This window comes from Brienomyrus brachyistius, chromosome 7 (genome assembly GCF_023856365.1).
Source record: "Brienomyrus brachyistius isolate T26 chromosome 7, BBRACH_0.4, whole genome shotgun sequence".
NCBI lineage: Eukaryota > Metazoa > Chordata > Actinopteri > Osteoglossiformes > Mormyridae > Brienomyrus > Brienomyrus brachyistius.
Window position 1 is genome coordinate 26009542 of NC_064539.1, and position 25572 is coordinate 26035113.

General features: G+C 40.0%; 1 protein-coding gene and 1 long non-coding RNA gene across 4 annotated transcripts in view; both read left to right on the forward strand.

Annotated features, from left to right (window-relative positions):
• Positions 1-586: 586 nt before the first annotated feature.
• Positions 587-1245, forward strand: LOC125746637 (uncharacterized). Its single transcript, XR_007399026.1, has 2 exons — positions 587-876; positions 968-1245. It is a non-coding gene; the product is annotated as an uncharacterized LOC125746637 (long non-coding RNA).
• Positions 1246-3200: 1955 nt separating this feature from the next.
• The window catches only part of mbd2 (methyl-CpG binding domain protein 2), a 30305-nt gene continuing 7933 nt past the window's right edge, over positions 3201-25572 (forward strand). The window contains exons 1-3 of one of the 3 annotated variants that reach the window (XM_049020852.1): positions 3216-4196; positions 17948-18107; positions 22173-22310. In XM_049020852.1, the coding sequence (XP_048876809.1) occupies positions 4081-4196; positions 17948-18107; positions 22173-22310 (414 nt within the window). In that variant the 5' untranslated portion in view covers positions 3216-4080. Of the gene's footprint in view, positions 4197-17947; positions 18108-22172; positions 22311-25572 lie in introns of all 3 variants that reach the window. The other 2 variants (XM_049020853.1, XM_049020855.1) reach the window with 2 other exon arrangements.

Below are 25572 nucleotides of genomic sequence, written 5' to 3' on the forward strand. Positions count from 1 at the left end.
GGTCAAACCCATGGATGGACTTTCATCTGCCCACAAGACCTGCTCCCAGTCCTGAATACTCCAGTGTTTGTGTTGTTTAGTCTATAGTTTCCTTTTCTTGTTAACACCATGAAGCAAAGCTTTTCAGGCAGCAACTCCACCATGCAGTCCAGCTGCTCTCAGTCTTAGCTTGACTGTATTAAAAGATACCGGTTTCCCTCTGTTCCCATTAATCGCAGCCCTCAGACCATTACAGTCATCATCCGATTTCTTTTGTACATCACAACTGAGTGTTGATTTTCAGCCTTTCATGTCACTCTCCTTGACCCAGACTGTTTCCAGTAACTGTTGCTTCCTGACAACATTCTCTGTAAACAGTAGGTCACTCCATGCTTAGAAACCTTTAACTTTCTGGCTTATCATGTGTAGTGGGGCATGTTTTCTGGGGTTTGGAGACCAAGCAGGAGGATTTTCAGAGCACAAGGTCCTTCTAAAGACATTCTATATAATATTCTGTATTTTAATATCTTGGCTTTTTTGCCTTTTACACTACTTTACTTTTACTCTAGCTGAGGGTTGCAATGGTAGCACACAATTGTAGCAGGTTACTCTAGATCTCTTTCCTACTCCCATTCTGTGGGATCACCAGAATTTCTCTAGCAGGAAGGACTCAGATGGATCAGACCATGGCTCTTGAGGGGGTCATGTGATATAAATAACATTACCTTATCATTGGTTAATCGTTTTCTAGCCACTACATTTAAAAGTACGTTGTATCGGGCCGGACTCGAAATTCCAAGCCACGGCATCATGCACGCACACACATCCGAAACGTCACCAGTCACGTGCTCTCAGAGATGGCGGAACAAAGGAACAAGACCGTGGCGCGCATTAAAAGTAAATGTTTTCACGGTCTAGCGTAAGACCAAATAAATATCTGATGCAATGTACTGTTTGATAGAATAACGGCTTATATTTCTGCATACAGAAATTCAACTTTAAATCTGCGGAAGCACGTTGCAGTTCGCAGGGGACGGAACTTCGGAGCTGGTCTCGCGACTCCATGATGGGGATGGGAGCTTCGGTCACGCAGTATCATGTGACTGATGACGTGCGAGGCGTCCCGAGGTGTCATAGGTTTCGAATCCTGCCGGCTCTTCGAAACTTGTAGAGATGGCCTGGCACATAGGATGCTGAGTTTCCATTCTGTTGTTGTGAATCGCTTTGGATAAAAGCATCTCCCAAATGAATAAATGCAAAATATTATATTTGTATTATTTATCATTATTTTACTAGTCAGTTTTGCATTGCAAACATCTGTCATAAAGCAGTAACACATCCTCAGTGTGCTAAATATCTTCATCGCACCCCAAGGCGTCAATGCCTCATTCTTTCTCTCCTCTGTCCCCATCTCACTTTAAAAACTACTCTCTAAACTTCAACATGTGAAAACTATCACATACAAGCCACCAGTCCATTGCAGCACCTAATTGGCAACAACTGAACAACAAGTATTGAGTTTATTTCAGATCCATCATAATATTTGATTGCAGATATGTAATTACTGAAAACAGATATTAGCAAACCAAAAGAAACACGTGTAGTAATTTTTATGATTATATTTTGCATAACAAAATCGGATGCCACTGTCATAACAACATTATTCATTCGACGCAAAAGCAGAAACTGCATTCTCAGGGGTACGTTTCCCTAAAATCTACCATTAGCAGCTTACGTAGTTTGAGCCCTAGTTGCATAGTACCAACTATGTAATGTTTTTAACAGCTGTGGTTTTGGGAAACGCTGAGGGCCCCCTGTGTTTTTTTTTAAAAAGTTTCAAAGCCTCGAAACATGTTCCAGCACAATATGGGGAAATGATTCCAAAGCTTTGTGAAGCTTCATCGGCACGTCGCTGATGAGAACCATCTTCTGATGACCCTCCCTTAAAATCACCATTTTATCCAATGCTGTACCTGTAGTAACGCATATTTGTATCCAGCCAACGGTTGGTGGGGGGTTGGCACTACTAATACTTTAAATATAAAGGTCTCCCCAGTTCCATTTCCGTATGTATTATCCTCCTGAGGCCCAGCAAATTCATCTCTGTTCCCTGTAGAGGACATTACGTTTTTGTTATATCTCTCATGCTGCACATACCACTCTGTAAATCCTTGTTGTCTCTTAAAGAGGACAGTTAGAGCTTTAAGATGACGTTATAAGTTTGCAGATGTTTGCAGATACCTTGCCAACCTCCACTTCCTGTCAAATCAAGATTTTTAAATCAATATGAGTGCTTTTTTCTCCCCTGGATGTCAAGAGGCCACATTATAGCAAGTGTATGAAGTTCCTGACTTTTGAGGCAACTAATGCTGAGTTGGAAATAGTTCGTACCCTAGGCGGCGCCAATGACTGCATTGTATAAATACAAAATAATACTTGCTGAGAGAGCAGTATATGAGCCAGAGGCTGGTTGTGTCTGTCGTATAATGTCAGCCAGTTTTGCTGAGTTGTAAATAGGCCTGTAGTTTTAAGCAGAAAGCAAACTATGTGGAATCCTTGTTATATCTACTCCAATTAATTACTACATTCACGATAGCGTGAATATCCAGTGTATCTGAATCATTAGATTTGATGATCAACACTAAGTAATATTAGAATAATAAAGCATAATTGAAACAATTATGTACATTGCCAAATAACTTTAAATAATGGATTTACGTATATGTATACGTTGAAAAGTACGTAGGTCCTAAATATTCTGTAACATTTAGTATACACATTTACATAGGATATTCTAGGATGGGGGGGGGGCTATCCGCAGTCTATCACAGTACATGTTGGCTACAGGTGCACTCTCGCACACTATGGGTGATTTAGAGACGCCACTTACACTGACTGCATGTCTTTTAAGTGTAGAGGGAAATCTGTGTGATATGGAGAAAACCAAAAAACTCATATAAACAGAGTGGAAGTAGGATTCAAACACCCCGACACTGGAGATACGACGCAACAGTACCGCGCACTACTGCCCATCTACTTCTTCCCGGATTAACCAGCCAAAAATGAAACAATATTCAAACGAATGGTATTAATTTGGGAGTTACGTAGTCTGACACCTCGTCCGGGGTTGATACACTGCCCTGTGTACTTCCTGTGACGGCTTCTAAGCTCCATGTTACCCTGTAAGCAGTTTGAGGATGAGCGATTATTTTAATCAACATAGCACTTGAAAGCAGTTTACACTTTTTAAATTTTCTGTTGTTTCTTTAAATACAAATATAATGATCTACTTTATATTTTTGTTAATTAATTCAATCAGAAGTTGTACTTAAGGCACGCAAAAAGAGGTTAACGCGCAAAGTTTATACTACCATAGGAGCGCAATATCAGCATTTGCGTAATGTTTACCAGGACGACCATGAACTTCCCCTGAATTTAATGAGCTTCGCGAACGAGGTACAGCAATACAAATCATATATATGATTCACATTTAAATCATTTATAGACTTTAACAGTGTATGTAAATGATGTATTTCGCTCTCCGTTACACTGCCATACAGAACTTAACATCTATTTCTGTAAGTAATATAAACACAGCCGTAAATTGTACAGCTCATGAAATGTTGCATTAAAAGTGGTATAGGATTACGAGAATTAAGCTTTTGGCAATGTGTCTTAACTTAAGTGTCGTGATAAGAGTTTAATTTCACGAATACTTGGAAAGCCGTGACGGGAAGGCTTGACATCACCGCGGGCGGGCGGGCGGACGGACGGGCAGGCGGGCGGGGCGTGTTTCTCACCCGGTGCGGTTGCCAGGCGCTGAGTCGCTGTGTGGGAAGTACTGAAATTCAAGAGCGTCACAGGGCTGGCTCTGCCGCCGCCACACTCAGGTTAGGAGCTACTTCTTGTCAAAACTGCTCAGACGTCGTTGGCCACAAAGTAAAGCTACACGGGCTATTTGCTTAAGTTAGCTAAAGGAACTTTAGAGTGCATTTCAGAGGTTTACCGTTTACAAAGTTTATTTTTTTTTAGAAAACTGAGGCGGCTCCTAAGGTCCTACCTCCTTATAAAAGTGGCTGGGATAAATTCTAAGAGTAATAAATGATTATGGAGAGGAAGAGGATGGATTGCCCGGCTCTGCCCCCGGGTTGGAAGAAAGAAGAAGTGATCCGGAAGTCGGGGCTCAGTGCGGGCAAGAGCGATGTTTACTACTACAGGTAAATAACACTCAAAATACTAATGCTTACAGTGTAGCGCCATAAAGCGATTTGAAAGGGAGCCTTCCACGTTACTTCGCAGGGATGAAACGCAGAAACGGCAGCCTTTCCTCTGTTCCTCTCGCTCGGCTTAAAAGTCGAGCAAGTGATGTCCAGTGATCCGAAGTGGCCCGCCTGCGCTGGCTGCTAGCTTTGCTAACGGCAGTGTAATCGCAGTATAATTGCAGTATGCAGTGTTCACACTGTGCAGAGTAGTAAACCGCTTTACACTCAGTGTATATCCAATTGTTCCGCATCAGTCGGGCTGCCCCTTAGCGTGGTTTTCGGCTTCTAGTTCAATCTGCTTGGGGAAAGGGGGGGGGAGTTCTGTTGGATTTTTAATAGGCCATTGTCTTTTTTAGCATTCTAAATAAATGAAGTGCTCCTGTTTTTTTTCTTTAAAACTGATTTGATGTTTGAAGTGTAGGTCTTTTTGTTTATGTGTAACTTAACTTTGTCTGTGTAAGAGAGAGAGGTTCTTGAAGAAACAGACGTCTTCCCAGCGTTTGACAGGTGCTTCTTCCTCTTGCATGTCCTGCGATCTCTGAAGCACATTTACAGAGTATTAGAATATGCTTATGAAGCCGATTTCATGTGTAGCTAATGAAATCATACCAATCAAGGATTCTTAGCCAAGTAAATGGGGAGAACTTTCCAGGGTTTCTTTTATTTGAAATGCATAGTATTTTTTTTGCTGTTGGAATAAAGCAAGCTTACGGCAGAAAATAGTGTGCAAGATTATTAAAATTGACATTTTACTCACTTCAAAACAAATTATCTTAATCAATTTGGAGTAAGAAATTCCACTTTATTATCATACTTAGAACAGAATTTTTAATCACCTAATTAAAAAGACCTAAGTGTGAGTTCTTGACCTTTGACCTCACACCAAAGTTTTTGCAAGACTTGTGCTATAGATGATGTGCCTTAGCATTTTAGTTGAATAATGCATTTTGTGGTCTAACCTTGTATTGCAAAGATTACAATACGTACGTGTGTATCTCCATCACATGTTCCCTGAAGGGGACCTAATATGCTAATTTTCAGTGTTCATACTTTTATTTTTGGGGTCTACTAGAATATATTTTCATGCTTCAATGTTCGAAATACATGTTGTTTTTCTCATACTGTACATCTCCATTCACCCGCTGTCTGAAACACTCTGTTAGAACTTTAAGCCCCACCTCTGATCAGGCGAGTGTGTTCTGATTGGTCTGGTTACCCGTTTGGTCAGCCTGCTGTAAATGTTCTGCCTCTGTCTTGCAGTCTACAGACAGTTCCTTCCAGGTGGGCAGCCAATAAGGATTGTGTGACCTCACCATGTCCCAGAAGTAAGGGCTGTAATTCAAACGATGCGTTTCATGCAGATTGGAGTGGTTTCTGTGGTGAGAGTTAGTCCGCTTGGCGTGTGCTTTCGGCCGTAAGTCTTTGCAGACTCCGTACATGCACATAAAGGTGTGTAACACACTAAAGGAAAAACATAATTGATCTCTATTAAGATATTCTATATTATTTGTTTGCTATTAATATAATCTTGCTATCCATGACAGACACAGACACATACAGAGGAGACTAAACCTGGGATAGTGCAATGATGTCACTTTAATTTGTCACATATGGGCGATACGGATCCAAATATCGGATTGGTGCACCTCATTATTATTATTATTATTATTATTATTATTATTATTATTATTATTATTATCCATCCACCTTCTACCTACTTGTCCTCTGCACACCCGCATATGTCTTCCTATCCAAGAAGCTATGGATTTAAGGCAGAGATAGTGTACATAATAATAATAATAATAATCGTAATAATAATAATTACTTGCACTACTACTATTATGTAGGTGGTGCGGTGGCTCCGCAGCAAACTCGTTTTCAGTATTGGGGGGGGGGGGGTGGGGCCTAGGGCTGAACGATTGGGGAAAAATATCTAATCATGATTTTTCTGACAGATATTGCGATTTGATTTGCGAAGTCATTTTGCATATGTCAAGCTTCAGTTCAGTATTAAGTGTCTAAAAGATTTAAAACATGATGCATCATTACCACATAAGAGACCCTTCAAATTTTTATCTCGTCTATATTTTAATGCAAGTATGAGAACTTAAAGATATGAATTACTTCCAACATGTATTTATTATGGGGCGGCATGGTGGTGCAGTGGTTAGCACTGTTGCCTCACACCTCTGGGACCCGGGTTCGAGTCTCCGCCTGGGTCACATGTGTGTGGAGTTTGCATGTTCTCCCCATGTCGTCGTGGGGTTTCCTCCAGGTACTCCGGTTTCCCCCCACAGTCCAAAAACATGCTGAGGCTAATTGGAGTTGCTAAATTGCCCGTAGGTGTGCATGTGTGAGTGAATGGTGTGTGAGTGCCCTGCGATGGGCTGGCCCCCCATCCTAGGTTGTTCCCTGCCTCGTGCCCATTCCTTCCGGTATAGGCTCCGGACCCCCCGTGACCCAGTAGGATAAGCGGTTTGGAAGATGGATGGATGTATTTATTACTTTTTTAAATTAGCCGAGAACAATCGAACATGAAAACGATTATCACAAAAGCGGTGACTGTTAATTTAACTTAAGTAATAATAATAATACAAAATAAAACAATTCCTGAAAAAAGAAAAACAATAGCGATCTTGCAGCTAATGCTGCTTCGACCACTAATTACACTAGGACCGCCGTTTCCCACGCCAACGGACGTCAAACTCCAAGCAAGATGTATTTCAGCGTATGCAGCCCATGTGCTTCCGCTAATGCGCCTTTAGTGTTAATAACAGCAGCGAAATCTAACACTCTACCAAAAGGCTGTAATGTTCGAGTGGCTGCTCTGTCCTGAAATCGTACAGCTGAAAAGTTTCCAAACGCAATATGCATTTTAGAAAATGCTGAATAAATAGATGTAGTTTATTGGCGATTTCATGTTTGTCAAAGTTTCCACTTTTTATTTTATTTATTTATTTTTTAATACAAATCAACTCAGGTGAAACAATTAACAAATGTGCGTCTTCAGGGTTGCCAGCTCTCATGCATCTGGCATGGAACTCAAGTTTTCAGACTCTCACGTTTTGGACAAGAAATCGCATGGAAAATATATATCGCTCAATTATAACCCTAAAATAAGCTATATTTAAAGTATTGCGATAGTTGGCAAGCCCTGCACACTATGTACACGGTAATAAAACTATTGCATGTATGTAAATCCGTGTGCATGTGTGTACAGACGTGTCCCGAATTGAAAGTCTCACTCCTAACAGCAGACCAAAGTTGGCAACCTTGCGTTTTAATAAAAGATTAATCTGTTGAAACCAATACTTAAATTATCGAGTACTAAAATATGACATAAACAGCACTGCATTATGGGTTTTGCAGCTTATTTGGGGTGACTACCTCTGCTGTGCAGATTACTGACCGTTCCATAAAAGTGCGATATGACAAAGTACGTGCTGCTGATGGTTAAAGGAGGTTGCGGCGGATCTATTAATAATAGGAGCTTTATGTCATGGTCAGAGATTATTTATAGAGATAGGTGATTTCCTTATAGCTCAGCAGCGGAATCAATATATAACGTCTTCCTTGGGTTTCATGCGTTTCCTGTTTCTGGGTGTACCAGTACTCGTCTTGGGCCACTTCTGATTGGTAAGAATGACTGTCAGACAAGGAGAATGGCATGAAATTATTCTCGCAACAGTTTTAAGCCTTGCGTCAGATGTGCTGTGCAGTGTAACGTATAATCCTAAATTGCAGCCCTTGCGATTTGCTAATCGCGTTTTTTTTCAAATCGTGATTTCAATTTGAAATCAGTGAATCGTTCAGCGTTAGTGGGACCTGCTGAAACCATTCCTGCTTTCAGTCAGGAGTGTAAATTCACAATTCAGAAGTTTTTGAAGCTTATTTTGGATACACATCAGCAGCAAAGCAGTTTGACAAAACATTAAACAAGCAACTTAACCAAGTCCTCAACTGACCCGTACGACCACATTATCAAATTCCGTTTAAGTCTGGGAAGTAAACGATGGGCATTTATGTTGCCTGCTATTTCCAAGGGAAATATTCAGTAAAGACGTAGTAATTTCAAGAGCATCCTTGACAACGCAATACTAGTTTTTAGTCTATTGTTTCAGCATTACCCGTGGTAGCACTTTGTTTTATTCATCAATTTTAACAAAATGATGCGCGGACAAAGACCACTTTTTTGAATATTGGGTGGAATGTGTCCCACCCATCCCCCCCCATGAATAACATAGATGCTCAGCAGTTAACATTGTCCACAGGCCATTTGCTGTGTGTGTGTAGAGTTTGCATGATGTGCTGGATTCCTCCCACAGTTCAAAGATATGTGGTTAGGTCACCTGGAGTCTCTATTGTCCCCTTGAGTCTGTATGTGTCCTGAGTTGCAGGAGCATCCCATTTGGGGTGTAACCCGACTTGGTACATGTCAGGGTCGGTTCCAGGTGCTGCCCACAACCCAAACCAGCATAAGCAGCTATAAAGTGGATGGATTATTCCATGGACTATTGTGGACTAATTCTTTTTAAAATGTTTAACATTTCAGTCTAATTTGTCTAATGCCTGTAATATTAATATGTTTTCATTTTTCTTGAGTATCTGTGACCAGGTGGAAAAACTAGACTGATTATTTTTTTTTTTTGCTACAGATTGTTTTAGGAATGGTTATAAAAAGCGAGATTTTAATATAATTAGGCTCAGCTTCATTAAAACTTTGATATGCTTGGTGTTCATGATTGTACTCCTGTTGGACTGCTGGGTCCAGTCATTTGTGAAAACTTGAGCTGGAGTCTTAAGTACAGCCTTGCCAGGATGTAGGCCCATTTTTTTAGTGTCTGCGGCTTCCTTTGTATGACTCAGCGGGTTATAGGCCTCTGGGCCTGCTATCAGAAGGTCTCTAGGTTGAGTACCTCTGCTTTGCAGAAACGTCGCATCCCTGTAGCACCCTGACCAAGGCCCCTAACCCCCTGTAAGTGCTCCAGCCATGTGGGTGCTCTGACCCCAAGATTCACCCTCACTTGTAATATGTATGTGTATAGGAGAGCAAGACTGCATATGTGAAACTAACACCAAAACTACTGTACAGATCACTCATAAAGCATCTTCTCACGCTGCGAACGGCAGTACCTACTGCTGATGCTAACGTGAGAAAGGTGCTGAGTCAGCTGATTTGTTCCGCATTCACAATTTCGTCCTTATGGGGACCCGTATGTTTGCTTTTTTTTTTTTTTTAAGCGTTGGTTTCTAGACTTTAAAGACTATAAAATGATAATTATCTTCCATAACCATTATAGCATTTTGAAAAAAATAATAGCATTTTGAGTGCTGCTGTGGTTGTCCTCACTTCTATTAGTTATTTTTTATAAATAACATATAGTTGCTTCTCTCTGCAGCCTACAGAACAAGGAGCATAAGAAGGAAGGCAAGGGTGACAGTACACGAGGTCCATTACGGGACGCACACACTAGAAATGTGACCTTTTTTCCCTTTTGAATGGGAGAGGAAACTGGAGGGACTAAGAGGGAACACAGATAAGCTTGGTGTGAACATGCAAATAGCCATGAGCAGGAATCGAATCCCTCACCCTGAAGGTGCTGTGCAGCAGCAGTGCTAAGCCCTGAACCACTGTGGTGCCTCTTGTAAATATCAGATATCTTTGCATAAACCGACAGGTCGATTTGACAGATCTTATTTTTAAGGGACTTAATTTCATAATGCTGTAGTAGCATATTTTGCATCGCTGTGCACTGGGTCTTTCAGGCCTGTGCCAAATGAGGTCAGAAACTGCTCAAAGTATGGAATGACTAATTCTGCAAATTTAATTAGAACTCTGGGTGAAATTTTCTGAGACGGTTGTATTTAAAAGACGTAACTAATCTGACGTGACATAGAGCTGAGAAAGCAGGGTTAGCCAGTCCCTGAAGAAACTGGGGTTAATTGTTTTGCACATGGGCCCAACGGTGACATCACTCTGCCGGCCCTGGGATTTCAACCAATGACCTGATGACAAGTACAGTGTCCCACACAATGCTTTTATCCAGATAAGTTATTGGAAACATTTTATTGCAATAATCTTTGACTAAAAACAAATCCAGTGCAATTCCCTGTCTTCTATTGCACAGCCTAATCTCTCCATATCCTAGGTGCCCGGTCTTATGTCATGTGCTTTTCCTTTTTTTTTCCCACAGAAGTGATGAGGGTCATCATCATTCTGTAAAGCCTACTGCACTGTCAGTTCAAGCGGGTGTAAAGCAATGAAGTACAAATACGCTGATTTTATCAATTCTGCAATCACAGGGATTAAGGCAAAATCAAGCTCCTCGGTATTTCCGAGAGCTTGCAGTTTTTCCAAATTTGCTTTTGCTTTTCTACACGAAAGTGGTAAATCAGCAGACTGCTCGCACTTGAACCTTGACACGTCCTGTGATTCAATTCATGCATTTTTTGCTAGGCTACACAATGGGGAACATGAGCGCATCTCATCTACCGAAAAGTTGAGGCATTGTAAGTCATTAAGTTGAGGCACTATATAGAGCACAGATGAACATATTCTGCATAAAACAAGCAATCAGCATTTGTGATATTAAAGTATATACTTTTCTGTCAATTTCTTTGACTGTACTAGAGGTTTAGAATGACTCCCGGCCACAGTTCTATGGATGTTAATCAGCCTTTTATAATACAGCCTGTGGCCCATGGAAAAATAGTCACCGAGTGAGAGCCGCAGAACATCAGATATGCTACAGTGCGCACACTGCCAATCTGTACTGTAAACAGCCAAATAGATCACTGGTGCTGATTTTATTTGCTGCCAGTGCTGAATTGAGCTCATTTTGCTGAGACATAACTAACTGGACTCAAAGCACATGTCGCACGATTTTTACGCTGCGTACCATCTCAGAAAATCAGTGTCTGTGGATTCAGAATGGGATGTCATAAAATTTGCAATTTGTGTGTAATGATCAGATATACCTATACTTTTGTTCATATACTGCACCTTTGTTCGTCAATCCTGATTGTCTTAGTTTATGATGTATTTGCGTTGCAGTCATGCTGTGGTGAGCTTTGCAGTACTGAATGATGAATGCATTTTCCTTCACTTTTAATGTGAAGTGCTTCCACACAACTGATGCTTTCACTCTTTATTTGGAGCCTAATCCACTGCCTTCTGTCTTCCTTCTGCCATCTTGCTGAGCAATTGAGAAGGAAAAGTTTGCTTTTTAATAAGTAATCAAGTTTGATCAAGTAATTATGACAATTCGAGTCCCGTCCCTCAGATAAGTGTTATGCTAGTGATGTTATGAGTATTTTCTGCAGTAACGGTAATTGGTTCTTATTTTGCCTTGCTAAATCGTAGCCAGTCAAGTGAATTTGACATAGGTGTACAGCCGTTAATTTCGCCAGAAGAAAGAAAGATGCATGTCATGGTAATGGTCTCCTAAAGAATGTGGAGCCTAGATCTGAATGCTTTCTGAAGGCACTGTAGATGCTAGCCAATGGTGTTTGCATGTTTGCTTCTTGGCCTGTAGAGAGAGAGAGAGATTCATATGAGTCACACTGTGAATCAGAATGTGCCCAACCCAGTCACTAACTGTATTTGGTTATAATTACATTTACACAAAATGCATGTCTTTCACATGTCACTCAAATCAAAGCTTTGTGTAGGGCACTGCGAGAAATATCTTGTAGAATTAAAAAAAACAATTAAAGAAAATCAGCCAACATATAACTTCTTATATATTTAGTAACAGGTAATCTGGCTCCCTTGCAGATTAATCTTCTCTGCTCTGGCTCTCTCTTTCACCCCCCCGCAGTCTACAAAATTTACCATGGGGAACCCTAAAGTTCAGGGCTGATCTTTAAATGCAGTTCAGGCATGAATTCAGTTAGTGTTGGAATAATAAAATAAATTGAGTTTCCCCCCTTAGAACAGCTCCAGAAGGTGGCAGACTAATCAAGTTTTGACAAGTGTGCAGCCGGTGTGTCCAGTACTACTGACATGTTTAAAAAACAAAACATGTGAAAATGGGAAATGATTTAGTACGTGTCCACAGCAAATACCTAATATTTAACTGGGACCAAGATATTTTTACCTTGCAGAAGTAATAATATAGTGAGAGAACTACAGTCAAAAGACAGCTGTCTTTACATAAGAAAGTTAGACTAGGGTTAGGAAACCCTGTGCATCGGCTTGCAAAGAAAGAACAGAACATGACCGGGTACCTCACACCACCGGGGATTGGTGGTTCAAATCCCGCCTCTGCTCTGTGCGCGCCTCAGTTCACAAAATGTTCTGCTGGTTTTCTACAACGGAAAGATGTGCAGTTATGCTAATTGGTATGTCTGAATTGCCCAAGGCATGATTCCCTCATACTCTGTGTGAATGCACGCATGTATGTACCCTACAATGGACAGGCGCCCCATCGAGGGCGTTCAAGTCCCCAAAGAAGTAGTGGTCTCTTGTCTGCTGCTTATCCAGATCCAGGTCCAGCCACCTTCTCCATCTCCTCTGGGGGAATGCTTAGGTGCTGCCAGGCCAGCCAAGAGATATAATCTCTCCAGCATGTCCTGGGCCTCCCCTGGGGTCTCTGCCCAGTTACACATGCCCTAGACAGACACTCATACCACCTCAGCTGATTCCTCGTGGCTCTACTTTGAGCCACTGCCAGATATCCAAGTTCTTCCCCCCTATCTCTGAGGGTGGTCCTGGGTACACTGAGAAGGAAGCTTATTTTCGCTGCTCGTGCCTGTAATCTCATACTTTCAGTCACGACCCAGAGCTTGTGATCATATGTGAGACAGGACCGTAGGTCAACCAGTAAATAAGCAGTTTCATATTTGCCTCTTTCTTCACAACAGACCAGTACAATGTCCACATAATTGGTGATGCTGTACCAGTCCACCTGTCAGTATCCCCGGTCTCTCTTCTTCTCTTACTTACGAACAAGACCCTGAGATACTTGAACTCCTCCTCTTGAGGCAGTAACTCATCCCTAACATGGAGGGGACAATCCACTCTTTTCTGGTCGAGAACCATGGCCCCAGACTAAGAGGTGCCAATCCTCATCCCAGCAGCTTCAAACTTGCTGCAAAGGGCCCCAGGACGTGCTCAGTAAAGCCAACAGGACCATCATTTGAATAAAACAAAGATACAATCCTGAGGTAACCTAACTGGATATCCTCCACCCCTTGGCTGCGCCTAGAAATTCCATAAAAATTATGAACAGAATCGGTGACAAAGGTAGCCCTGGCAATTGGGAACACATATTGGGAACAAGTCTGACTTCCTGCCGGCAATGTTGACTTACTCCACACAGTGTTGAAGAGGCGTGTCGGCCAAACGACATTAAGTGCCTTCAGGAACTTGGGGTGAATCTCATCCACCCCTGGAGCCTTACCAGTTTTTTGCGACCTCATTGACCTCAGCCTTAGTGATAGGTGAGTTCTCCTCTGAGTTCTCTGACTCCTACAAGGAAGATGAGTCGGTGGGATTCAGGAGATCCTCAAAGTAGTCCTTCCGCTGCCGAACTATATCCCGAGTTAAAGTCAACAGCACTGGCCAAGGCCCTATTTCACCCTCTGGAGTTGCCTGCTGGTTTGCCGGAATCTCCTTGAGGCCGACCGAAAGTCATTTACCAAGGCCTCGCAGAACTCCTCCCACATCAGAATTTTTGCTTCTGCAACTGCCAAAGCTGCATTCTGCTTGGCCTGCCAGTACCTGTCAGCTGCCACTGAAGTCCCACAAACTGACTAAGCTCAAAAGCCCTCTTCGTTTGGCCTAACGGCTTCCTTTACTGCTGGTGCCCATGGCGGAGTTCAAGGTTTGTCGCCGTGACAGGCACCAACAATCTTACAGCCACAACTCTGTACACACTTAACAATCCTGAAGTTTTGTGTAGCTGATCTAATAAAATTTAATTGTAGTCCGCATAGGTTGTGTCATTACTGTTTTACCAGCAGTTAATACAATGTTGTTTTCATAATTTTATTATTATCAAGAGCAGTGGCACCTGCATTTATAAAACTAGAAAGGGAGGCTATTGGAATGACAGCATTATATTCCCCAGACAGCCCTGTCACCCGCTCTGCCATCCTAATCCATACTCCCTGCACACTCAACAACCCGTACAATTTATAAAAGTACTGGATGCATCAACTGGAAATGTCAAAGCCAATAAATGTGTTGTTGCCTGAATACTGTGAGCCCTATATAACTCTGAAACGGCACCTATTGATTTATCGCACATTCCCCTTACATGCCATGCAAAATCTTTCCCCAACAATTTGGAGGTTGCCTGTTTTTTTTTTTTTGTGTCTCTCTTAATGTCCATATTTATATTCTCTTTGTCTCGTTTGCATTGTGACCAACATTCTGTGACATAACAGTAAGAACTGTAACCGATAAACGAATCGTACAGATCTGTCCGTGGCTCGTCTAGGGTTCCATCTTTTTTTTTTTTTCCTGTGTGTACAGCGTATTAAATCTCACAATTTAATTTAACGTACTGAGACAGTGTTAAACTGAGCTCACATAATCCCCAAAATGTGCACACAGTTTACTTTTTTGTGCTTTCAATTTGCTGTTTTCAAGCTCTCAGATTATTTTTTGTGTAATTAAATGTGATGGTTTTTGTTATTTGTGTTCTTGCCTAATTAAAATGTGTCGGCAAAGCAAATGACATGTGTGAGCACTATAGGTTTTGCAGTAGTAAATGTCTTCTAATTCAACTGGTTCTTATTCTGGTGGACTTGGCACCTGTCCTGTCCAAACAAAGCCTCAACTAATTCTATGGCAGAAATTAAGCGTTTCGGTCATCTAATTCATAATGCTGTGTAATAACTAATATATGCATGCATCTGAGCCCATGTATTTATAATAATGCATAATGTCTCACATTCCAAATGTATTCGTCTCTACTTTTTTTAAAAGCAAAAATCTATGCTTTGTGGTCATTTAGTTACCATTTATATAGTTTTTAAAATTTTTTATTTGTCTGTTTGGCAAGGCAAAGCAAGCTTATTTAGCACAATTCAGGTGCAAGGTATTTTTATTATTATTATTTATTTATTGTCTTTTATAAGATGGCTGCCTGTTTAAGTTGTATTGCCTCTTTTTCTTTCGTATCACATTAGCCTCCTTTTCACACCAAATTACTGTGAGTGGTATTTAGCTTTTTTGATGGAGGGTGGAGCAGTAACTTTTGTCCTGTATAGGCCTATTAATAATAATGGTTACATTTTGGCGTTAGTCATTTCACTGCTGAGAACGGTTTGGTGGATGCTGTCAGTATAGAAAGTGGTGCTTTAATTAAAAGCCTAACAGGTTTCGTCTATTAAATCAATAACATCCTAAATGTTCTTACCCTATTAATTGGCCTATTTACTATGATTCTGTGCTGATTGAATATAACATTTTGTGCCTAATAAAGTGGTTCACTAAGGCAGTTGAGAACAAACAAAATAAATGACATTTCTGGTCGTACTGAAATAACAGCAGTACATTTAAATGCGCTGAAGGGACCAGTGGATGCTCGTAGGACTGTATCGATTTGTATAAATAATGTAGTAATTTACCAGTTAATTTGACGATTCAGTAATCATTTATGTATAATAAGCATAAGGCAGGAACCAACCATTGCAGGGTGCACACTCAGTCTCACACAGTCAGTTTAGGCTCTCCGGTTCACTTACGTTTCGTGTTTTTGTACAGTGGAAGGAACCCGGAGGATCCGCAGAAAAGCCACACACACACGCAGGGTGAACATGCAAATTCCACATATGCAAAGTGTGCATGTGCAGCAACACTGAGACACACTACAGCACCGTACTGCCTTAGACGTAAACAATGTGCAGTGTTAACATTGACTGCACATATAATTGTCACATTGAAAGTACCGGAAACGGACCTTAGCAAGCTGTGAAATTTCAATGATGGTTCCTTTGCAAAATTATCTAATATATGTAAAAAAAAAAAAAAAAAAAAAAATCTAAAAAGTCTATAGTTTGCCGCTGCTTCTTGTGCATGAGCTCTGCATGTGCCCTCCAAGAGAAATGATCATTCTCCTTACTGCCGGACTCATTCATAGACTGTGTGGTATGTGCGTGAGAAGACTGAGATGAGAGAAGAGGAGGAAAGCAAACAGGTCATGAAAATGCATGTCTTCTGCGGTATGGAAATGTTTTCTAAACCACAGAGACAATATTGAATAAGTTCTGTTTGACTATATAATTAATTTTCAGCGATAAATATCGCAGAAACTGCAGATCTCAACATGAACTTCTCAGAAATATTCTTCAGCCCTAAACACACAATATGTTAACAATAATAATAATAATAACAATAATGATAATAACTATAAGACTACTAGTAACTGAGGGGTTACTAAAAACTGGCATGATTAAGATACAGTTTGGGCTAGTGGCCATGTGGAAGACATGCCAAAGTTTTTTATGACAATTTTTCATCAGCTCCAGTGCCTTATTGAAAGGACTAGTTTGCTGAAGTAGGTTTTGGAAATTTACGCAAATTAACTCCACCCTGAATATTTCTTGGCTAAATTGTGTGAGAACAAATAGGTAGCCGACTGTATCTGCGGAAAGGAATTTCGAGTCTAGACTTAACAGGTCAGGAGATGTAGGCTAAAATGTAAAATTCTGTACTGTAGCGCTTCCTCCTTGACTGTCTGGTTTGGGTCGAATGGTCTGAGTAGTGGGTAGGAATCGACACCTTCCCACCAAACTTGGCCGGTCTTAAAGTTTAAGCTGCCCATTTCGTTTCGTATAATAATAAAAGTGAAATCCTGACAAAACCAACAGTGGTCCATATGGACTACTTGCTTTGGACCCCTAATAATCATAAATATTATGTGGTTATTATGTACTGTATTATGTAAGATGATGCAGCTGTGCCACGGGGCTAATCTTCATTATAGCAGCAATTATTTTTGCATAGAGGAATTGTAGAAGGTAAATTAAGTAGAACAGTTTAAGTCATTGTGACAACAAAGACATGTTACACTACTCAGTAAGGCTACAAGGCCCTCAAACCCAAATGTTTTTTCATTTATGGTATATTTGCATTGCGATCCTTCTGTATCTGTGATGATATGTAAGTTTTGTCTTGCAATATTGACAGATGACTGCATCTTCATTCACTTTTAATGTGAATTAAACAACTCGGACTGGTGCTCTTTATTTGGACTCTTACACACTACGCGTATTCTGTCTTGCTACCGCAGTAATGCAGAGTGATCGAGAAGGAAAACTTTAATCGACGCTTTTAAATAACTGAATAATTGAGTAATTGTGACAGTGCAGGCTGTGGTAATGATATGCCTACTCAGAGCTGCCCAAATTGTGTGCCTTCGCGATTGCATTAATGCTAGGTAAATAACTTACCGGTGATTAATTGCATTCATCGTGTTTAATGTAGCTAAAGGGCTACTTTCCTGAATAGCATACAGCTAAAAGTAGGCCACAACTTGGCCTTTTAGCTAGCGTCCCTGCTGTACATGATGGGAGCCTTTAAGTCCCTGTTGTAACATAGCAATTGTACAGATGATGAACGAACAAACAAACCGTTGTGCATCCTTTGCATCGTGCCACTTTGTTTGGCTTTGAATTTTTTTTGTTTGTTTGTTTTTATTTATTTGTCGGCTGTGGAGGTATGTTGCAATAACAATGGTATCTTTCTTTTCTAGCCCCACAGGAAAGAAATTCAGGAGTAAGCCACAACTGTCACGATACCTAGGAAACACCGTGGACCTGGGATGCTTCGACTTTCGCACGGGCAAAATGATGCCGAGCAAGCTTCAAAAAAACAAACAGCGGCTACGCAACGAGAACTTCAGTCTTTTCAAGGTATACCGGCGGACTGATATCTCGGTATCGTTACACTGAAGCTGCCACAAAGACCCGCCTTCTTGTTGAGTGCTGCATATGTAAAAAACAACATTCTTACATATGGCAGTGTATGGCTTAGTGGGCTTAGCCCCTGTGCCCGTAATCAGAAGGTTGCCGGTTTGAGCCCGGCCTTGGCAAACATGCAGGTCCCTGAGAAAGGCCCTTAACCCCCAGCTCCCTGGCCGCTGCTATGGAGGGCTTTCCTTCATGTCCAGCTTTATTCACCTGCAGAGAACAAGTTGGAGGGTGCCGTGAAAAGGCGATAAAGTATCTTGTTGTTGTTGCTATTATTATTAATTATTAGTGCTGGTGATGTTGATATTGACTGTGGTTCAGTAAACAAAACCGGAAAGAGTGCAGAAGCAGCTAAAGTCTTAGCTTTTCATTTTTAATGGATAAACCTGAAATGGAGCATTTAGCTGATAGTTGAGCCTCATTAATGCTTAGCCGTCTTGCCTTAAAAGGTATGTTTTTAGCAGACAGTAGGTTTGGTTTTATGGGGAAAATATTTCAGTGCGATTGTTGCAACTTTTATTTTTGCAGTTTAAGACACTAGACACAGGCATTATTTGTAGTTGCAAAATTATGCCTAATAGACTTTGACCATAACAAACTACTTTGGTTGGTATTTCTACCTCACAGTGGTTTCTGTATATAAACTGCTGTGCACAGACATGGGTACGACATGATCGGTTGCGTTGTTCACTTTTTGGGAGCACTGAGGTTGCAACTGAACTAATTAGTTGGTTAAAAAAAGCAACGAAGAGTCTGAGACTGACCACATTTTAAAGCATCTTCAATTCTATATTTTAAAGAATAAATATTTTCTATATATTAACATGAATCCAGTATGTTCTCGAAATTGGGCTCTGTCTGGATGGTGATCCAGATCTTGGTGCTTAGCTTGACCTGGAATTGAACATTCTTAGTTTGGTACTTCTAAGTGGAGGAGCATTGGAGTCTCCCAGGGTGTGTCATTTAATGGTTTTTTTCATGTTTGTTTCCCTCTTGAGTTTTTTCCTGGGCCTTAGCCTCGATGTGGACATGCATCTGAATCAGTACTTGTATTTTTTTAAGATTTTATGAGTATCATATACATGTTTTTGGATGTAGGCCTATTTTAAAAGGTTATCAGTTCTCATATATGGCATAGGGGTACAATAAAACATTTATTGAGGCTTTATGCACTTGTAACTCTCCCAGTTGTTTAAGTGGGTTTTGCACATGTTTTATAAGTGTCCTTTAAACTGTGCAAAGTATCTGGAAACAATGTTGCCTGAAGTCACTGATTTTGCCAGACAAGCTTCCACTATTTCACCAAACTTTGTGTTACAAGCTGTCAGGAGGATGACAAAATGTATCTTAAACGCATTGGGATGTGAATAGTGTTCAGACTGATGTGAAAATTCTATAGCATTTAATACTTATGTACAGTCACCCCTTCAAGTTTGCCAATTTGGTATTTGTGGTTATATGACGGATACTGAAAATGATTTGAAACGTTAGTGTTTCAATTCGTGTCAAATAATATTTGTTACTGTAGGTACTTTTACATGACTAGTAGTAGTAGTAGTGGTGGTGGTGTTAATAATAACAATACTACTACTACTACTAATCATTAATATTATTAGTATTATTATTATTATTAGTAGTTAATAGGTATTTCACTTGAGATTTAAAGACGGAGATTGATTTGGCATCCCAACTTTTTTTAAACTGGAAAATAAAAATGTATGGCAAAAAAAGCTTTGTTAATTAGGCTACTAGGAACATACTGTTCCACCTCTTTTGTCCATGTTGTGTTAAGTGTCTTGAGGCATTTGCAGTTCAAGTTGCATATATTCTCTTGGAAGATATACAAGTGGCGAATGCTTAAAACTTACACTTTGTTGCAATAGCAGCCCCTTGTGTCTCACAAGCTGTAGCGAGTGTGCAGAACAGCCCAAGCCAGTGACTCCCAAATCATCTATAAATTTTTTCACATTATTTGTGTTGTCTAGCCCAATTGCATGCAATTTGTTTAGTATGTTTTTCCACTAAACACCATTCCCACCTCTCAAAACTTTGTCGCAGAGATTGCAGGTCTCTGTGCTACTAGTTTTCAAGCATAACATACTTCCAGATCATCAGCCTTTTATCTGCTGTTCTTGGTATGCACATGATGTCACAGCAGGCAGAAGTCAGTCTGCTCGCACCTGCTGAATGTTAGAAAAAACTGAGTGGCAGCATTAGCGTTCAGCTTGAATGCTGCAAAAAACACATCTAAAATGCAATTGTTGTGCAATTGTACAAATTTAACAAGAAATGGAAGCTATCTTATTACAGACAGCTGAAAACTAAATAAGTAAATATCAGATATGAATCTGTCAAATACGGCTGATACCTGAGCCATCTGATGGATATGGATTGGTGCCGATACTGCACCTCTGCCATATACCAAAGTGATCCCTTTGCCACCATGTTTGTTAAATGGCCAGTCGCATCATGGGCGTCATACCTGAATCCCTTGCTCGGGCAGAGTTAGCAATCATGCTAGATGCGTAACGTGGCTGAGTGCAACTGAACTGTGCCCGGACCCACCTCTTAATGCGAGCCCAGATATGATTCAGCATACCATGCCCAGGCACGGCACAGAGCAATCACACTAGTCAAATGAACTGGACTTTGGGGGTCAAACATGCTTGAGCATGGTACGGATCGCCTAGAGTGAGTACACCCTAAATTAGTCAGGTACATCGCCTGAAGACAGACACATTCATTATGCCAGGTATAGGTCTTGTCAGAACTCCCGGGGATTCTTTAAGAAGTTGAGTGGGAATGGGGTCCATGGAACAAGCGGTCGATTTTTTGTTTTAGTTATTAGTGTTTTTAACTCCTGTTCGTTGACTAACTCAAATACATTATTGGCATGTGCACGTTCTGTTTGCATGAGAGTTATTTGTGAGCCATTTAAACGTTTTTGTAGTTTTATTGTTAAAGAAGAAAATGTTCTCTACCGATATTACTTGGTAGCACAGGTTCATCTTTATTTGTTAGGTAAGCTATTGTCTTAAAGGTAGCGAGGGTTATTTCTATTGTGATCGATAAAGGGACAGTAATAAGCTGAACATCCACAATAAAGGACATGCTGTGGGCTGTCAGACGATGCCGACTTGAACATCTCTAATCCCATAGATTTCCATTTGCGCTCTAATCTGCGGCACGCCTTTAAGAATGTGTGTGACCATTGAAGAGTCAAAACCCACCAGACCGCTTTATTTTTCAAAGGTCCTGTTTCATCCAAAACCTGACTAACCACTGTATTAAAGTCATTTGATTTTGTTGTCATTTTTTACTAGAGGTACATTTCTGCTTGCCTTAATAAATTGTAGCCAATTTCTATCGTTTAGGTGACGTGTGATAATAATCGACATAGTCAAAGAGGACGGCTGAAATCACGAAAGTGATTAGAAAATAACCAGAGAGGGAATTATTCAATGGACTGTCAGATACATGATGAACATGAACTCTGTGAGCAATAATCAACTATAGTGTATGAATGTGCACACGCCTGGATCCCGTTAAATGCAGGTGACATCCAACTGAGTTGTGTCAGAGAATGTGTCATCATCCACATGATGACAGTACTGGAAATGTCTTAGTGTAGTATTTCACTGTAGTCTCTAGTCTGTTTTTACTCCTAAGTTTAACCATGTTTCTGGTAATTCACATGAAAGCATCGCATTTATAATTAGTAATTTGGTTAATGCAGTTCGGATTCGATGGGAAATATTTCTGTAGTGTTTCACGCTGGCAACTTGATATAGCTACAGAGTATTAGAAAGCTACGTAGAGAGTCATTCCCTGGAAATCAGTTGTGGTAAAAAATATAATTTATAATTGAGAGGGATGTAATGTGACAACATGGTGTTATGTTATAATGACTTAGTCTTTTTTGTTTTTTATTTTTTTGCTCCAACTAAAAGGGGATGCCATTTCCGCTGCTGCTTCACTCATAGCGTCTCTCGTTTCTGCCCCATCCAGGGAAAACCTGACTTGAACACTTCCCTTCCAATCAGACAAACAGCGTCTATTTTTAAACAGCCGGTCACCAAAGTAGTCAACCATCCCAGCAACAAAGTGAAGAGCGACCTGCAGAGATCCTCAGAACAGCCCAGACAGGTTTGCTGTGTGTCTTCATCAAGGCTTGTCTCTGCTTGTTCTTCATCACAATGACGTGTGACATTCAATTATTATTTTTTACATAGAACCTTTGTTCTTGTGGAGCAGAAGCCAAATTTATATTGTCATCAAAAAGAGCGATAGATGAGTGAGTGAATGAATGAATGAATGAATGAATGAATGAATGATTTTATTGTCATTGCACAAGGTGTAAAGAAATTGGCAGACTATCCTCGGTAATGATGTCTTAAATCAGTTATTTTTTAGGACACTACATGAAATACTTCTATAAGTATTAACCCTGGGGTTCAGCTTTTATCATTCCTTTGTTTTAAAGTGTATACATTTTTATTTTACATTATACCTCATCTTTTAAGAAGAAACCGAAGCCAAGATTCTAAACACACTAAAGCACAGTTTAAAAACTGCAAAAGTTGATTTTAGGTGACACGTATTAACCTGGATTATATCCAAAAACATAAAACCAGAGCTCTACACATAGCTGCAGAATTAAAGGCGCACCTGATGTAAAACTAGGCGTTTCATTTTCATTGTCCAACCCCTGTATATTTTTGGAGTTTTATATAAGTTATTCTGCTCATTTTATTTGCTATTAACTAGCTGGTTAGTTGTCCTGCTGCATGATTAGCATACTGCCTCAGTAAGTAAAAACCTAAATAAAGTGAGATCGATTCTCTCATGCACATAAGTTAAAAAAGCACTATTTTTTTCACTTACGTATTCTGCTATCCACTGAAGTCTGGATTTTCCTTGCACTTGGGCTAGATATACACTTTGGGCAGAGAAACAGTGAAATACAGGCGTGTCATATGTGAACAGGCCTTACATTCATTCTGTCGCCACTTAATTGCATTTTTCACTACAGGCACTGGAGGGCTGTATTGTCATGTGCCTCTACATGGTTCAAATGCAATATTGAGGTATTCGGAAAGCAGGACGTTACAGAACGAAACGTTTTGTAATTATTACACATTTAAAAGTAAATGTTACCACATCCATCCATCCATTTTCTGTAACTGCTTAAAATACATGTGAATAATTCATATAGTTATATATTTCTATGTACTGATGTTATATCATTCTTATACAGGTACAGCAGCCCTTACACATTTGCGAGGGTTAGGGGTGGATGATGCTTTCGATTGTGAAAATTCGCAAAAAAAAAACCTGGATGCCCCTAACCTGTTGGAATGATCACATAAAAATCTGTGTATTGCCAGTTTCTAATTAAAACGTGTATAGTACAGTATTTTTTATGTCAAATTGTCATTTTCTATCAAAACCTTTTTATATAGTATACATTTCTCTGATCTTTCAGCATGTATGCGGTAGGAGTGCCGTAAAAGGAATTAATCTGTAAAAGATTAAGTGAAATAAATACAAAATAATAATAGATAAATAAATGCTTTTCCCTGTTGCTTTTCTTCTTGCTATTATAATAATTAACATTTTTCAGTAATATTATACTGTCTGCCATGGGAGTTTCTAGCCGCCCATAGAACCCCTTGGTAGATTTTTATGAAATGTGGCACATTGATAGAGGACAGGTCGTAGTATCCAGGTATCAAATCTGGGGTTAATCCATCTATCCCTGCAGCGCCATCTTCAGGCCAAATTTAAAGGTACATTTTTGCTTATACCTTTCAAACTGTTGTGTGCTATATTTCAGTACACAAAACACCTACAATCCACGTAAAGGAAGAATATACAATTGTATGTGGTTTATATTTGAATGGTAACTGGATGCTTGTAATCATGGGGGAGAAGTGAAATGCGGATCATGCAGGCCGTGATGTGCTGGTTGGGATGGATGGGAATTATGGTATGTAAAAACTGTACATACTGGAGCTTAAAGCAGGCAATTTTGTTTAGTTATCACAATATTTGTCAATATATAACATTTCTAATAACTTGCACATAAAGCAATAACATTACATTATATACAATAAGTTAATGCATTATGTACTTATCATTTTTATTACATTATTGGCAGATTATTACATAAGTTTTTATGACATTATTAAATTATATGCAGTTACAATTTGTGCAGTTATTACATTATGATGCTTAACACTGACGAAGTTTCAACCTTTGAACCCCTCAGTCACTGCTTGCAGTTATCCTTCTTCTTCTATTATTATTATTATTATTATTCTATACTAAAACGGTCTGGGTAGCAGAGACCTGTAAGGTGTAGAAACACCAAATTTAGTGGAAGGGTGCAGAATTCCCCCTACGACAGCGAAACGATGCCCACTGGCCTGATGGTGGCATCATAACGTAATATTTTATGTTGTGGCCAATATCTCCGGAACCATCACTTCATGGAAACAAAATTCTTTTGTATGGATAACTAAGAAATCACTGGACACATAAAGATGAAATTTTGTGTACTTGTTCATGGCCAGGTCTCCCGATTAATCATTTAATGAAAGTTCATCTGCTCATCCAACGTGGCTGACAACAGCCAATCAGATTTCAGCAGGCTATAATTACCCTTGTATATGACCGAAATTATCATGAAATTTGCTGTCATGGTGCAAAATTCCTTCTACTTTTCAGGGCTGTAAAGAGACACTGGTCAGTCTAATAACGGTGCTATGCTGCCACGTTTTACATTTTTGCTTATATTTTCTGAACTTTGAGTCATAGAAAGTACATTATTTATTCCACATTTTTTTTTTACTTCAGACAGTCATGTTTGATACACAAAAAGATTACATTTGGGATGCGTTTTCATGGTCAGATGTCCAAACAATTCATGTAGTAAAAATTCATCTACTTATCAAGTTTGGCCGACAACAGCCAATCCAGTTTCAGCAGGCTATAATTACCCTTGTATATGACTAAGAATCATGGAATTTGGTGTAATGGTGCAGTTTTCCTTTTACTACTCAGGCCAGAAAACGACACAAGTTCGGCTTATGGTGGAGCCGTAGCAGGCATATTCCATAGGCCCGTATGTAGGACTGATACAGTAATGTAGATATTATAGAGCCAAACCAGCAAAAAGTGCCTCCATATTTAATATACATTAATTTACAGACATTCTGATGGAACATTTCATATCTAATGTGGCCGAAGCGTCCAGGCCAAAGTGATGGACCCCGATAATCACCGCCTGCAGCTATATTTCCTTACTGCTTTTGCGTTTTCCCAAAGGGCCAAGCTGTCAATCATCTGGCTTTGGGCGGGCCTTCCTGCCCAGGCTGAGTAGTCGATAGTGGGTAAATGCATATGA